Genomic DNA, 16,240 nt, shown 5'->3' on the forward strand with positions numbered 1-16,240 from the left:
CCCTTTTAACGGGTATATGAAGGGATTATTTTCATGCATGTAATGACCTGGATAGCTGTGTAGAAAGAAGGATACTAAATACGAACCAAAATGTCTGCCCTTTGTTTTATGTGTGCCGTTTGAGAGGAAGAAGCGAGATGAATCCGTAGCAAATCTATCTTGAAATACAATACTGGGAACAGGCTTTAGAAAGAGGCAATAGTGAGATAAAGTGAAAAACCTTTTACCTCCAGTAGATGGACTTTTTCTCAATGCTGCAGGGCCTCTTATAAATGGCGGTGAATTATAGAAAGAAGTGCAAGAAGTGAAGTGTGATATTCGAGGTTTTTCTTCTCTTTAGGCTCTTTGACTACCATGGCAGAGTGGCCCCCCCACCCAGAGCTGTGATCCCGCTGAAGCGCTCCAGGGTGCTCACTCCTTCCTCCCGCCGTGGGAAGACCTCCTTCCCCATGAAAACCTCCTCCTCTTCCTCCTCTTCCTCCTCCAGACCTCCCACATCATCCTCCTCCTCCGGGGTCAAACGTACGTACAAGAAGGTCCTTTTTTACTTGCCTTGTGTTTACACCGGAGTGCTCTGATTTGACTTTTATTAGATTTTTTTAAATTTTATTTTATTTATTTATTTCGCAAAAGAACATGGCCTAATTACGCTAATGGCATTCTGTCCCCCTTTTTTGAAAAACCAAAGGCTTAATGCAAATCTCCAAAACCATGAGAGAAAAAAGTGACGGCGGCATAATTCAGCTGTGCTACTTGCGCCGCGCCACTATAAAAAGCTATTTAATTCACTCTAGCAGCTTGGAACAAGGCACACTGTAATGTAGAGCAAAACACTAAATCGCAAACACAAATATAATCCGAGCTTTCCGAGCTGCACCCATTCAGCAAACAGCGCTATTCCTGTTGCCCGGCATCCATCTGGATCTCATTTGGTCCTCTGATTGGCTGGTGATGCATTATAGCATCCTAAATGTAATTAATGTGAGATTTGGCGAGGGGTGGGAGATCTCTGTGGAGCTGTGGTCAGCTGTGTTTTCCTAAATGTTAGTCTCTATCCATAGCCTGTGTAATTGGTTACAGTGTTTGTTTCATTGTTGCCTGTCTAGGCCAGTGTTATCAGCGCCAGCAGCTTGGTGGGGTCTGTCAGGAGGACCCAGCTGCAGTTGGTATTACACAGAAAGGCGGTTAAAAAAAAAAAAAAAAAAGCCCATCTCCCATCCTCTTTTTGGACAGAGTCAGTGAATTCTCTTCTCTGTCTAAGCAGCGAGGCTGTATGTTTGGGAGACTAATTTGCCCCTGCCAGGACCATGAAAAATCACTGTTTTTACTGACTTTGGCCTAGATAGATTGGACAGCAAAATAAGGTTAGCTTGTCCAAACAACAGGGTGGGTTAGTGTGGACAGTTTGAACCACTTGGGTAGGTTGTAATTCACTTCAGGGAGCTTAAAAAAAAAAAATAAAGAAACCACAATCAGATGCAAGGATCATGAAGATGGATACATGTGGATTTTTCACACTAAACCCTCTGAGACTTTCAGTTGAAGTGCTTTAACTTTTTTGCTAAGTCAATTATAAAAAGACTGTAACTGCTGCACAGATTTTTGGGGGGAATGAGTCACATCATCTAAGCAAGTCTTGCCATTCAGCAGCCCTTAGAAACGACCCCTATTTAAATGAACACGGATAGAGCAAAGACTGTCATTTCAACGGGCAGACCACAACTGCATGTCTAAAACTACCAGTCAGATCTCACAAAAAAATGCTTACATTTTTGGTCAGTTTGCCCCAAAATAAGGTTTGAAAAGTGTTTTTCCAACAAGTTATGAGCACGGTTTCACGACACTATGCTTGAGACGGTGCTCTAACACGACTGGTTGGATGTTTCTCAGTTAAAGCAGATGACTGTTTTTTGGAGGGCAAGGCGTTGGACATGTGACAGAAAGTTCTCTGATAGATTTCTATTCAGGTGTCTTTAAGTAGCTTTAAGAGCTACTTATTGGATGTATGTTGGATTCTAAACAGTGTTCACAGTTCATTGTCAAATTTCACTGCTGAAATTCCCTCCTTTCACTCAACTGTAAAACCCTACAATAAATGGAAAATATATTTCATCTCCACCAATCTTCTTTCAAATAATGTCATGCTCCTCAGCTTGTCATTGATTTTTTGGTTATCATATCAACAGAAAATGAATCAAATTGATGTTTTTATAGTAGATTTCACAGTATCCAGCTTCTCAAGTTAGAGTTTCTTCTGCTTTCCTGCTCTTTTGTAGTGATAAGCTAAAATTTTGGTGTTTTAGACAGTCGGTCAGACAAAGCCAGATATTTTCCCGCTTTTTACCATTTGCTGGGATTATAAATAACAAATGCTCTGCTCTTCTCCCTGTTCTGTTTGTACGTAGATCTTAAACAATGTAAGACACTGCTTTAACAGTGATATTGGGATTTTGAAATGATGAGGCGCAGCTAGAATTGTGAAGCTTTGCATAGTTTGTCAAAGTTGGGTGCGGATTTAACCGAATACCTCGCTAAATAATTTAACAAACCTCTGTCTCAACCCGCATTTAGCTCCGAGTATAAACTGGTGAGCTGAGGGCAGTTTTATCGAAAACACATAAATATGTGGTTGAATTTTTAAACGTCAAATGGTGTATGCTGCAAGATGAGTCATATATAGTACTAAATGTACAGTTTTACAGCATTGAAGGTTAAAGATTAGGGTATTTAAGGAAAATACAAATACGTATGTTTTGCAAAGCAAGCGCAAATATTATTACGGTAAAAAATAAAATCCCTGCAGTGTTCTTATGTCCAAGCTTTTCAACAACTGCAAGAGTCTGAGTGACATCGGCCCCACCAGCCCCAAAACTCTTTGTCCAGTTTAATCTTCATAGACCAGTGATTCAAGAGATCCTCACTGTCCCCAAGATAAAATGTCCGTGGTTCATCACGAAGTCCTAAAATTAGCCTCATTACTCATTCCCTAAATCTTCCCTAATGCTTATTAAATAACAATAGCTTTTTTTCAACCCTTTTCCTTTAACTGGGGCTATCGAAAGATGCCGTGTTGATGAAGCGATGTTGGATTAGGGTGTGTATGTTTTCTCTCTGCAGCTTATGCGGCTGATAGCACAAAAGGAAAAAGGCCTGGAGGCCCCGATAAATTAGAAACTGTTCCACACTTTCTTATCATCAAAGGACAACTAGTAAGCTGCCCAGAGCGAGCTCAGATAATGTTGGCATAGGGAAGTGAGCGTATATGTGTGTCTATTCTTGGATGTTGGTTTGTACAAATGGAGGCAGGTGATACGGAGGAAGAGATAGTGACACTCCGGCGTGTCCCCTATCCAGATATGATTGTATATCCAATGTGTTAGCGCTTTTATCCCGTCCAGAAAGGTCGATTTTCTGCCTGCCTGTAGATTTTGGCTTGATGGCTGCTTTGCAAAACAACACCAGAGTAGATCTTGGGGATTTCTGCACCCATGTTACCTATGCATTGCCTTCCGTGTGCCATTATATGCTGCTTTTCTCTCTCTTTCCCGTGGTCACATTAATCATCCCGTTCCACTTTAAAGAAGTCATGCATTGGCAAATATCATGCATTGGATCCTACTGGGGCCAGCTGTTGTGCTGTTTTTCAGCATGAATTCTGGTGAATGATTAAAATGTCCTTTTGGGGAATGTAGCTCACTGCAAGGTAATATGTCAGTATTTTTTTTATCACGCACTGACATCTTCTCTAAATGTAGATGTGTATGTTTTATGCATCAGTTTGGACCATACAAAGTGGCGCGCAGACATTGGAGGGACTCCGCATTGTGATGTGGTGTGGGTGTAAATATACATCAAAGAAGCTAACTCAAAGAGCCACATGCAGACATGATAGCAGACAAGTAATGTTTTGATTTTTCTGCATGTCTCCTGTCTCAGATTTTTTTCCAGCTGAAGCTTTACAGGAACTCGTGGGTTTGTTTACCGAACGCTCATCCATCCTCTTGCCAGCCCTGACAGAATCTGATAGGTGTCAAAGAGAATTTTATGTATTCTTCTCAACTTCTGCTGTCTGTTCTTCCCCTTTCCTCTCGAAAGATGACACATTTCAGCCGCCGAGGGTTAAGGAATAAGATTATCTTATTACTTTATGGTCTAAATTCTTTAATCTGCTCAGTTCAAGCTGCTAAGGAGTACACCCTCATTTCAGCTGCCGTGAGACGGACCAGATTGAATTAATGGTGACGTCCTTCATACGAATCCTTTTTTTTATTATTTTCAGCAGCTATTATTTTGATGTGACATATTAAGGTTGACACTTTGACATGATACAGTTGTGTTGCATTCAGCCAAACCTCAGATATGTATTGTAGACTGAACACTGAGGGCCAGAGCAAAGCAGAAGGGGAAGAGCAATTATTCATAAGGTGGTAAACAGAAGCTGTGAGAGGGAAAATTGAGCCCCCTGTTTCTTATGTCTCTGTTAGTCAGGCAATGATCAAGTGTGAATGTAGGAAATGCAGAAATGGGATTGAAAGACTGATATTTTGAGGGGTTGTGTTGTTCTTTTAATACAGAGGTATTGATCATCAGATTTTATTTTTGCCCTCTAACAGAACACACAAAAATACTGCATTATTAGGTGTAGACAGATTATCGTGGCTGATATTTGGCTGATATGTTTCTGATTATTGTTATCAATATATTTATTGACCCATTATTGATATATCAGATGTGCTACTTCAGGTCTTTTGCAGGTTCCTCTCTCTGTCTGTTGTCACTCTGTGGTCTCCAAAACTGAGCAAGAAGCCCAAGCCATTGCCACAAATTAGCTTCTCTCACAGTGGCTAATTCTAAGCTAACAGCTAGCGGCTAAGTTAGCAGGCAGCCACAGATTAACCTGAAACACAGTCTGGAAAACAGTAATTAATAATGCTTTAAGAAGTGGACTTTAGTGGGCAATGAAACTGATAGAATAGTGAAAGATTCGGAAAGAAAGAAATGAACAGCAGACCAAACTGCAGCAGACAAACAACCAAATATCAGTTATCGGCCTTTCTTGATAACCAATGTTTGGCATCAGCCTTAAAAAAAAACATACGGGTTGATCTTACATGCCACTGGTCGCTGACATTATGGCTACTTAAAAGTGAAATTTTTGCCATAACAGTATGGAAATATGTGAAATTGCAAAGTATCTGCAGTTTTCTGTGCATGAAATTTTCAGGAGCTTACTCATGAATTCTAGAAGAACTGCTGTAATGCATGAATATGGTTAACATGGTCAACTTAACATTACTCTGAGTTACATAGATTTTTACAAGCAGTTTAAATTTGTCGTTTGGATTTTAGTTGTGTTCTATGTGACAAATTGGCAGTGTTTTACTTTCATGAGAAGTTTACAACATTAAAAGTACATGTGATGTTGTGCATTTCCTACTTCTGCAGCTTTGACCTGTTGAAGCATGGAAAAAGAACTCTGTGCACCTCGTAGATGGATTGATTCGACTGAATTTTAGGGGTTTTAGAGGCTGAAACAACACTTAGAACTCTTAGTCGTGTTCCTGGACCCCTTCGGGAACACTGCATTCTAACAAATTGATCAATGTTATCCCACTTTACCCAGTTTTAATGTTGTACTTTTATTTAACAGCTGTAGTTGTTTAGTGAATGGATCACAAGCTGCCATTTTCCAGTAATTTTTTAAAAAAGAAGCGAAATAAACAATTTGAATTAAAAGATAATTTATACTTGGACATGGTATATGTTCAGTCGACACTGGACTTCTTGGAGTTCTTCTCACTCCTTGGGAAGCTACTTTATCAGAAATACAGCAGAAGAGCAACCGGTTTATCAGCTAACAGCACAGATACAAATACACCCTATTTCATGTGGCTGTTTCCTAATAAAATCCACTGGTTGAATGCTTTTAATGTCCAACAGCAACAGCAGGGAAAGATCAATTTTCAGTAAGTGTGACCAAATTTACTATATGCACTCAAGCAAGCAGATACTATCGTAAGGTGTTAAAAAAATATATATATATCCTCATGCTTTACAGAATCTTCTAATGTCAGCACACAGAGACAGATAGCACACAGTTTGTGCAGATATTTGGCACCGCTGAGTAAAACTTGTGCAGCACTGCACAGCATGGTGGGCGTAAGCCATGCACTAATCTTCAAATTGAAAGCAGCAGGTCTACAGTTTTAGCTGGGTAACTTTTCAGTTGGCCAGATAAAGATGTTGTTCCCTGAGGAAAATGTGACTCAGAGTGATGCTATGATTTCCAAAAGCTTAAAACTGCGATGACAGCAGACAATCTGTGCTCCATTAAAATGAGCGAAATTAAGACAGCTTAAAGCAGCTGTCAATGAAGACGACTCTTTTCTGCCTTTTCTGTGCCTCAGCAGTGAAGACGGACCAGCTTCAGACGATTAAACGGGAGCTCACTCAGATCAAGATGAAGATCGACTCTTTGCTGGGACGCCTGGAGAAGATTGAGAAGCAGCAGAGAGTCGAATCTGGTGAGAGACGGGCGGCGAGGTCTGAGCTAGACGGGGACGAATAGGGGAAAAAGAAGCACCAAGGGAGGGAAATTAGGAGCTCATGCAGGCCATAAGTCTTAGTGACATTGTGGGAGATAAGAGCGGCGGAGCTCTCCGTCATAACGGCAGACAGGTGTCAACACCACGCTGACTCAGTTTGTAGGAGAGGTCTTTATAGATGCCCTACACTGCAGGACGGCCTCGGAGTGCAGCTCACTGTGAAGGTCATTTAGGCTGCATGCCGCAAAATGCATGTTTTTTTCTCAAAGTGTCTTCAAATTCTGGAGCATTTTCTGTTTTACATGCATGACAGTTGAATTACCAGCTGCTGTAGACAGCTACAGAGATTAAAATGGAGAGATAACTGTTTAGAAATGCATTAAAAAAGTGCATATAGAGTGCAAGTCACTCGTTAAGGACAAACCACTTCAGTCCGCTTGACGGTGAAGAGCAGCAGGGCCTCTAGAGACCAGCAGTTTTTAATGTGTCTGCACAACTTTTGAAGCAGAAAAAGGCAGCCGAGTAAACTTTGCCAAAGAAAACTCCACTCTGTGATCACACTTCATTCTCCGTGCCCTCCTTTCTCCCCCCTCAGAGGCTCAGAGAAAGTACGAGGACAACTGCGACTCCCTGCATGAGGAGTCGGTGTCGGAGACGGCAGAAAACTCCGGGGAGGAGGCCGGCGAGGGGGCGCTGGACGTGGAGGCGGGCGAGATGACTGATGGAGGCGAGGACGACTTCGACGAGGAGGGCAGCCACCATCTGGTGAGAGGAGCCGTTGACAGGGGCTGACAGGGAGGGAGAGTGCGAGGCACTCTGGGAGATCTCAAGTGGGCAGACAGTTTTCGCCTTCTGAAAGTTAATTTCCAGAATTATTCATGGCCACAGATCTGAGAGAGCGGAGTTTCACATGAGTGAATGGTGAGGGCGCCCGGACTGACAGTTTCTCCCTGTCGACCCCGGCCCAAACAGTGGAAGCGAGCCTCTTCTCAGGCCCACACACATACACAAACTTACTGGGCTATAATTAAAGCGCCGGCCTCAAGACACATAGGAGAGCGTTTAAGATCGCACTTGGCGTGAACTGGTGTGGATCTAGCCATGAAGTGGTGGATGTAGAACAGTAGAGGAGATTTTCTTTCACAAGGTCAGTCAGAAAGCAGCCAACAAAAGCTGATCTGTCAAAGAGATTCAGTTGAAAATCATCATTTAGTTTAAAACATATTAAATTCTCAGTGTGCTTTCTGCGAATTGCTTGTTTTCTTTAACCAACTACCTAAAAATCAAGGTAATGCTTTTCAGGATGGCTTATTTTTATGTTTTTTGACTCATCTTAGCAGCTCCGAAGTTCCAATTCAGACTTCAAGGGAGTGACATTGACAATTTTCAGTTAAAATTATTTTGCTCTAGTGCAAATTTTGCTTTTCCCCGCTAAAGAAATGACAGCACTCAAAGATTACAAAGATTAATGAATAAAGCAGCAACTTCACTCATCAATCCTTGTTCAATCTGTGATTTACCAACTAAATGTATCACTGAAGTTTATAATTTCTTAGTGTCCAAAGTCAACAGTCCAAAACCTCGACTGAAAACTGTAATACCTCACAATGGAGAAACTGTAACCAAGGAAATTCATCGACCAATCATTTCAGCTCTAATTTCACCCTAGGAACAGGGTTCATCAGTCTTTCTACTGACATGATGGTTCCCACAAAGCTCATATTGATTGTATTCAATCAGACAGTTGATCTCAGTCAACTGTGGCTTAGATGCACATTTATTACACCAGTGGTTTCAATGGAAAAATGGACTGCAGCTCAAAAAACGATTTCTGTCTGTTGAAGGCCGTCTAAACACGAAATAAAATTAAAAAATGGATGTGTTTTTTTATTGTAGGATGTTTTTTCTCCATCCTTTACTTTGAAAAGCTAAATGCCAACGGTGCATTTAAGCTAAAACATTAAATTACTGTTTTTGTTATGGTGGTGCTTTCAAATGACTGACCTTTTAACATGAAATAATATTTTAGTTTAATGACGGTTATCTGAATGCCTTTAAAACACCGCCAGTGGTTTAACGTTATACAGCTTTCAAAACATTAAATATAGCTATACAACCGCTCACAGTGACATGAAAGCTTCATCTGCATTCAGCCGGGTGGCATGGCCATGCACTGACCGTGCTTTCTTTATTATGCTATATTTATTAACCATTAAGTGGGTGAGAATGGCCACGCTATCCTTGATGAAAGCTTTGTGCCCTCGCTAATGGAGGAGATTATTTTTCAGAGACACGGTGGAAGAGATTTATTTGTTTCCTGAAGGTCACATTGATCACCACTTGCGATAATGTAGCACAAAGAGCGTTGGGCGGCGTTGGCACGGCTGCTCTTGTTGAGCGTATTTCAGCAAACGACCTTTAAAGAAAGATTAAATACAAGCCGCAGTTAAAAAGCCGGTATCATATCTGTGATATGTTCTCCTGTTTCAGATAGAAAACCACGTATCGGATATCGACAACTGAGATCAGGTAAGAGTTTCGGATTTCCGTCCCAACCAAGTGTCCATTACAATAGCTGTGATCTTGTTCTACAAGGCTACAAAAAGTTACTGGGGGGCTCTCCTAGTCATTAAAAATCGGAGCTACTCAACGGTGTCCTCAGTATCTCTAAACATTCGTTAATCAATTCCTAAGTCATAAGCTCCATGACATTTGGAAGACTAGCATCACTGAAGGGCGGCTAATACCAGATTCGACAGAGGGAACAATAATGGCGTTCCAATGGGCCAGAACTGCCCATAAACAACATTCATCTAATTGAGTTGTGGGGAAGGGGCGATGAATGGCGAGGCCTAAAGGTAAAGAGTTTGCCGCCTGTCGCCTCTCAGGATGTGGGTAATGATGCAGACACATCATCAGTTGGCTTGGTGCTGGCTAGCTCTTCCTAGCTGTCGGGGGGGGGGGGGGGTGCGCTTGGCAGTGTTGAAGGAGTCGCAGACTGTTGATGTAACATTGAGTAAGCTCTGGTACAGTTTTGCTGCTGGACGAGTAAGTAAATGGAAACTCAGATCCTCAGAGGTTGCAAAGCTCTGTTAATTATGGTACCTAATTTAGCACTTCTTAGTTTGAGTCATATGAAGGAAATATCAATTAATTTTGGTCAAATTTGAGCCATTTGATGGTTTTAGTGCAGTTGCAGTCAACAGAAACTAAAGACAGACTCTTTCTGTCCGGTGCAATTTGAAGCTGTGTCCTAAATCACTCTAATTAACCTCTTTCTGTATAATATAAATTCAGTAGTTAACTCTCTTATAGGGAGCAATAATTCAGATTTGAGACACTAGAAAATAATTGTCTTGGCGCATAGCTCCTGACATCTATAATTAATTATAATTCACATCTTTAAAATGCATTACATTGCATTTTGGGATACTTAGCAGAAAGTACCTTTGAGGGCATTATATGCTGCATAAATCTTTAATTTATTTGAGATAGTGGCTTAGTCCACTTAATGATCTTTTCGTTTTTGTGTGATACCATCTGAGGCTACAGTTGTCCCCATCTTTGATGTGTACAGTTGCCATGGTTACAGCTCTAAAATGTTCAGGGGATGGTGAAAAAGGCATCGCATATCTGTTAATGCCATGGATGGATGTATTAAGAGACCTGGAGACGACGCGTCGCCCAGTTTTACTGCCATATTTTCCAAGTGGTCACTCGCAGTACTGCAAAGAAAAAACTGCAACACCTGTGAATTTTTAAGCCATGGGAGTTTTCATATATGCAAACTTTTCCAGTGCTTAATAAAAGAGTTTTTATTTGCTTGGTGTAATCCCAATGTAAAGTCTGTGGACAGACGCGATCAGGGAAACACTAATGCACATTTGCAGGTGGCCGTACAATGCAAAAGCAAACTGGGAATCATTCAGATGTTTTTGGCTCATGCAACAGGTTTACTTAAATGACTGGGCACTGTCTTTAAGTCTAGGATCCAGTTCTCGTTATTACATCCGCAAGTCATACCAGGAAATAATTACTGCTGTAGTCTCTTAATGTCACTGTGAAAATGCCAGTACGTCACTGGAGACTTGTTGCAATTAGTTTTTTGTACACGTTGGAACAAATAGCATGTTAATTAGTGATGTTTAGAGATACTTTTAGGTGTTCCAGAGTGTAACCTGCATTTTCATTGGTTGCACTGGTGCACTTGACTTTTAGCAGGTTTGTCTATCTGTGTAGATGTGTTTTATATCTAGATAAAATCACTCGGTTTTAGGAGATTAATCTGACTCTAGAATGCATTATTTCCCTCTTTCCAAGCTTATTTTTGGTCACACACTTGTCTGAATTGTGCTGCAGCAACTGAATGAGGATTAGAGGCTTCCCTAAGCTGGAACGTTAGTAAATTGTGGCATCTACCAATAGTCTGCATGTGACTCATTTAGGGGACATCTTTAAATTGTGGTTCCACAAAGAAACCCTCTACCCCTCTAAAATGCCTCTGCATGCCCATCGGTCGTGCCTCGCCACCCATCAACACTAGTAATTCTTAACCTTTGGGAAGATGTGATAGAACAGCCAACATTATGCATTGCATGTAGTGCAAGAAGTGCAGCCAAAGCATGACTGGAAACAAAGCTTTTGCTGTCAGAGCATCAACATTGTCCAAGAAGCCTGTCATGGCCACCGGAGCAGCTTTCCTCCCTGCTGTGAATCAGCGCCAGGCAGCAGTAAACTGCCAAAAAGCAGTGATACAGCCAAAGAGGAGCTACCTTTTAGTGACTTTAAGGCCCAAATCATGCATCTGAGAAAGAACCGGTTCAATGTGCAAAATATCCGTCTGCATCTTCATTCCTGTTTACAGTCATTTAAATAATGTGCTAAGAAATGACCAATCTGTGATGGAAAATGGGAACCGACAAAAAAAAGGCACAATTATAATGTACAAATGAAAAAAGTTGTCCATACCAGTGCAACCAAAGATGCTAATCGCAGCTAACTTTAGCTTTACATGTACAGACTTTAAACTATTTTTCATGAATTTTCCCAAACTATTACGAGGTTTGGGTGCTTGACAGCCATTAATCCTGCACTATTAACTGAATATACAAAAGCCCAACTGAAAATAATGTTGGCATCCGCAGCTCTAACGTTGTGTTAGCATTAGCCTAGCTTAGTATTAGTTGCCTAGACGCTTTCATGGTTTGTTGCCACTTCTGGCATTGTGGATGCATTTATCCCTTAAATCTGTAATCCACTTAAACTCCTCATTAGTAGTTTTTTGTTGACAAAATGAACATTCCTACAAAGTTTCTTTATGTACAAGCACTAATGTTGACCGCTAACAACACCAGGCAGCTGGTGTCCCAGTTCTATCCACCTCTTAAGAAACCACGTTACACTTGAGTTTCCCATTTCCTTTCCATATGTCGGCCCTTTTTAAAATTCTATCAGTGGCAAATTCACAAAACCTCCTCACAGCACATACATTTAAAAACCTGAAAATCCCACTCGAGGTTGTGGAGAATGTGTGAATGTTTTGCTTGCAGGCCTACCAAGGATAGAAAATCACAGTGAGAACAACCTCAATAAGTCATGTCCAGAAGGATTAGAGAGGCAGCTCCAGCTAGCAGAAAAAAATATTTCTGCACTCCCCGAGATATTTCTGAGGCCATTCAAAACGGACAAGCTTTAAAAGTCCGCCTAATCCTCATCAGATTTACAGCATTATTAACAGTCACCATGTTTGAGGAGGAGACACAGTCCTTTAAAGTGGTTTCATAAGTTTTCTCTCTCCAGGGCATGGAAGCAGACACTCCTGGTCGGTGGTATTAGAATTCATCATCACCTTCAAGAGACAGAAAAGGCTCTCGGAGGGATCAAGACACTCATTCAGGACTGTAAGTTGTGTTCAAGAGATGCCGGATCACATTTAGATGCCCAGTTGTGCAGCACAAATCAAATGTGATGTACTCTCTAAAGAAAATATTCATTTTAATACACCGGCCTGAGTTTACTTCATGTGCAACGTATATTACATCGCAAGAAGTCGACAGCGTCATGACACTAATTCTGTTCCTAAAAAAAAATAAAACAGAGGGGAAAATGGAAATAAAGGCTTCTATTTTGATTTATAAAGAAAGTTATGTTGAAAGACGGTGATTTGTTGATCAATCGTTGCTGCTTTTATGAAATGTGCTTGCGCTGTAATTTGACGAAACTGTTTCTTCTATGAATTTTATATTTGTTTGTTTTTTTTTTTCTCGCTCAAATATCAACTGAATAACTGACAGTCAGAACAATCTGCCGGCCGCAGTGTGATATACAGCAAATGAATGAAACATCGCTGCCGTCTGGTTCGGATTTGACTCATACATAAGCCAATAGCTGTGAGCATAACTTTATCCAGCTTTATCCATTTATCACACAAATGCCCTGTGGGGCTGTTCCATCATATATTCCAACTCCTGCCAAGATTGAGAAGCAGAAAGGGCTTCCTGTGGTAGAGAGCCAGCACTGGCACCGGCCTCCTGCCAGGGAGCAGTGCCCTAACGTCTCAGTGCTCTCCTCCCTGCTCAGCCTGTGCATCCCAACATGGACGGCTGCTGTTCAGGGGCCAACGCCTTCCTCCTCCACCGTCTCCTTCTGCATTCGACTCCATGTAGGGTGTTTTTTTTTTTCCCCCTTTAGAACTAGTTGGATTATTTTAAATTATTCACCGACAGGCTTTGATACCGTCTCGGAATGAGGCCTTGCGATTTGGAACACTTATATTTCAGGCATAATCTAACATGACTGAGAGGCTGATGCTGCATTAAAGTCAACTTAAATGAGATTATTTTGACAAAGTGCAAACATTAAAATGGCTCAGATGAAACTATACAAGGCAGCAGTGGATGATTTGTCCACTAGTTGAGTGGACAAATCAGTAAAGTACATTTTTGCATGCTGAAGTTCCCATTTATCAGTTAAATTGCTGGCATCTGGAACTGCTACCATGCAAAAAAAAAAAAAAATGTAAAAAATAAAGCAGCCTGAGCTTCAGCTGAGCAATTATAATTAACCAGATTATAAATAAATTGCTGCAAATTGAATTATGTCACTAGTGATTGGATGCCAGCGTGTTCTGCTGTTAATTATTCAAACCATGTCTGCTACTTTTCTTTTTTTTTTTACCCCCCACCAATCAGATGGAACCACTGTAAAGTTACTTCAAACAATCAACGTTGTTTCAGGACGTGGCTGTCGGGAACCAGGTGTCTCAGCTGATTGCTTGGCGGCGTTAGTTTCACCGAGATACGCTTGAGCTGAGATTCCATTACAGTAAAACGCCGTTCAAACCAGCTGAATGTTGTTTGGACAGTTTTCAAAGAGTGGGAGTTGTTAACAAGGAGGGATTGCTTTGTTATCGGGTTAAATGCCAAAAAAAAAGTGGTTGAACAGTTGCATTTCTATCAAATTAAGTAACTTTTCATGTTTGGTTTACTATATGGGCTGTGCGTTGAGGTGAAAATACTCTTATTATGATCAAAATTCTGATCTGGAGCATTAATTTGTGCAGGACAAACCAAATCAGCTAACATGTCCTTGTCTGCCTAACTGGTGCTACTGACTAATCAGTGAACACACCTGGTTTCTGTTAGCCTTTAGCAGGGTTTGAAAGCCACCTGAAATCAAACCGAGCTCCGTCACTGCTGTAGTAGAGCTGCTCAGTCCTGATATATGTGAAAGCTGAATTACGTGATGATGGTTTAATGGATCGTTTCACCCAAATTACTAGAAAAACGCCTATCTCTTACCTGCAGGAGGTTTCTCATTAGGCAGATAGCTGTGGTTTTATGTGCACACGTTTTTTCAGATGCCTACCCCCGAGGCTTGTAGCCACCGCAGTGCAATCAAGGTAACGGTGATTTCATTTGAGGTGCTTGAAACATGAAAAATTGCAAATTCAATAGGAGCCTTTTTCTTTTCAGAAACAATGGCTTAATTATGGTGAGAATTCCACACAGATGTCTCTACAGTTTCATGTGACCTTGGGTAAAATAGTGGTTCAATGGAAACTATTAATTCTGTAATTTAGTTATTGTGACTGTTGCTTTGTACAAGGGTGTGACTGATTAGCGTCCCGGCCAATAATCAGATGGGATATTCAGCATTTTTGCAATGATTGGAATGATTTACTTTTTACTAAAATAGTGGATTAATTAAGCTCTAATGCAGTGTAGTCTTGAGGATTTGATCGGTTGTTGAATCAAACTGAACTGAACTCATCTGTCAGAAATGAGAGTTAAATATTGATAAATGCTCTTTTAATGAGACATATGCAATATATAAATGAGGAACAAAGGTTATTCCAGAAAAATTACGTGATGGAATTTGCATTATTCTAAATTGTGTCGCAGAAAATTTTCATTTTCTTGTACATGCATACAAGTTAAATAATATTGTTCTCCTTGATTGCTAATAATCAATACTGCTTAAACCCTGCTTTAAACACAACCAATAAATGATTGATGTGCATCAAGCCTTGCCTCCTAAAGTGATGAAGAATATTTTCTTGTGTGATTTGGGTGAACTGACCTTTTAAACTGAAGATTTCTAAAAAATATATATAAAGGGAAAGTCACTTTCATGACCACGTCAGTCAATCTTAGCAGCACTGCCTGAAAAAATCCATAAAATAAAAATAAAAGACTGTCCTGCAGCTCATTCAAAAATCAGTGTCTGGTGAATGATGACAGTGTGTAATATTTAGCACTATTTTTGTATCCAGACACATGTTTAAAGGAAATGGCTTTGCTACATGTTTATCTTTTTATTTTTATTTAATTTTTTTGCTGGTAGCCTGTTATTTAATGAACCGTACGGTGATGTGTCAAATATTTTGCAAAAAAAAATTACACACACACAAAAAAAAAACTCACTGCTTTTAACTGTCGTATTTTATCTGGGTCACTTTAGAACATTTCTGGCTCAACACTGGCTTTTCGTTCGCCCTGTAAATAGTCTTGTTTATTTCCAGTAGGCTAGAAAGATGAATTTTGTTAAGTTTGGAAAATAACACTCAAAACAATATACTGGCAGTTTGTCGGAATCATTGCAGGTTTAAACCAGAATCGTTGGACTTGTAGAGACGTGTAACTGACAACTGTTGTATAGAAATGTACATTTTTTTGTAAAGATATTTTTATCAAAAGGCATGTTTACTGTAACTTTGTATTTTCAGTTTATGTACAAAAAAACCCAGTATATTCCAACTGTTGTAAGGCTAGAAAACTCATTGTCATTGTAGATAACTATTTGTGTTCTTATCCGTCAATAAAAATGTTTGTGTCATATATTGAACTCGACAACTGTTTCAATGAGCGACGCTTTATTTTACAAATAAACATGAACTGAAGGGCGTAAAGTTCTGTACGTAATCGCAGACGTGATAATTACACACAGATGGGTTCCATGTAAATATTTGGCGCATCATTAAGACGTGCCTCATAAAAATTCATTCCCCTCCATTCATTACCACATGTCTTCCTCCTATTCAGACTCTCTCCTTTAATGGTGATTTATGGTTGATTATGCAGCGCATGTCGCCATCAAAGTGACACTTTAACAAGTTACACAGCGCAGTGTTTGAATACATGTCAAATTAACGTCAATCAGCAGAAAACTGGACACCGTAATGTCATCCTGTGTTT

The 16,240-nt window shown here is 40.3% G+C and overlaps 1 protein-coding gene across 6 annotated transcripts in view; it reads left to right on the forward strand.

Moving 5' to 3' along the window:
• LOC111569235 (RNA-binding Raly-like protein) overlaps positions 1 to 15,890 on the forward strand; it is a 111,325-nt gene extending 95,435 nt beyond the window's left edge. For 5 of the 6 annotated variants that reach the window (XM_055007170.1, XM_023271302.3, XM_035948628.2 and 2 more), the window contains 5 exons: positions 341 to 522; positions 6,408 to 6,524; positions 7,141 to 7,310; positions 9,036 to 9,074; positions 12,345 to 15,890. In XM_055007170.1, the coding sequence (XP_054863145.1) occupies positions 341 to 522; positions 6,408 to 6,524; positions 7,141 to 7,310; positions 9,036 to 9,068 (502 nt within the window). In that variant the 3' untranslated portion in view covers positions 9,069 to 9,074; positions 12,345 to 15,890. The remainder of the gene's footprint in view (positions 1 to 340; positions 523 to 6,407; positions 6,525 to 7,140; positions 7,311 to 9,035; positions 9,075 to 12,344) is intronic. The other variant, XM_035948623.2, reaches the window with a different exon arrangement.
• The last annotated feature ends 350 nt before the right edge of the window (positions 15,891 to 16,240 follow it).

Source organism: Amphiprion ocellaris, chromosome 22, assembly GCF_022539595.1.
Source record: "Amphiprion ocellaris isolate individual 3 ecotype Okinawa chromosome 22, ASM2253959v1, whole genome shotgun sequence".
Taxonomy (NCBI): Eukaryota; Metazoa; Chordata; class Actinopteri; family Pomacentridae; genus Amphiprion; species Amphiprion ocellaris.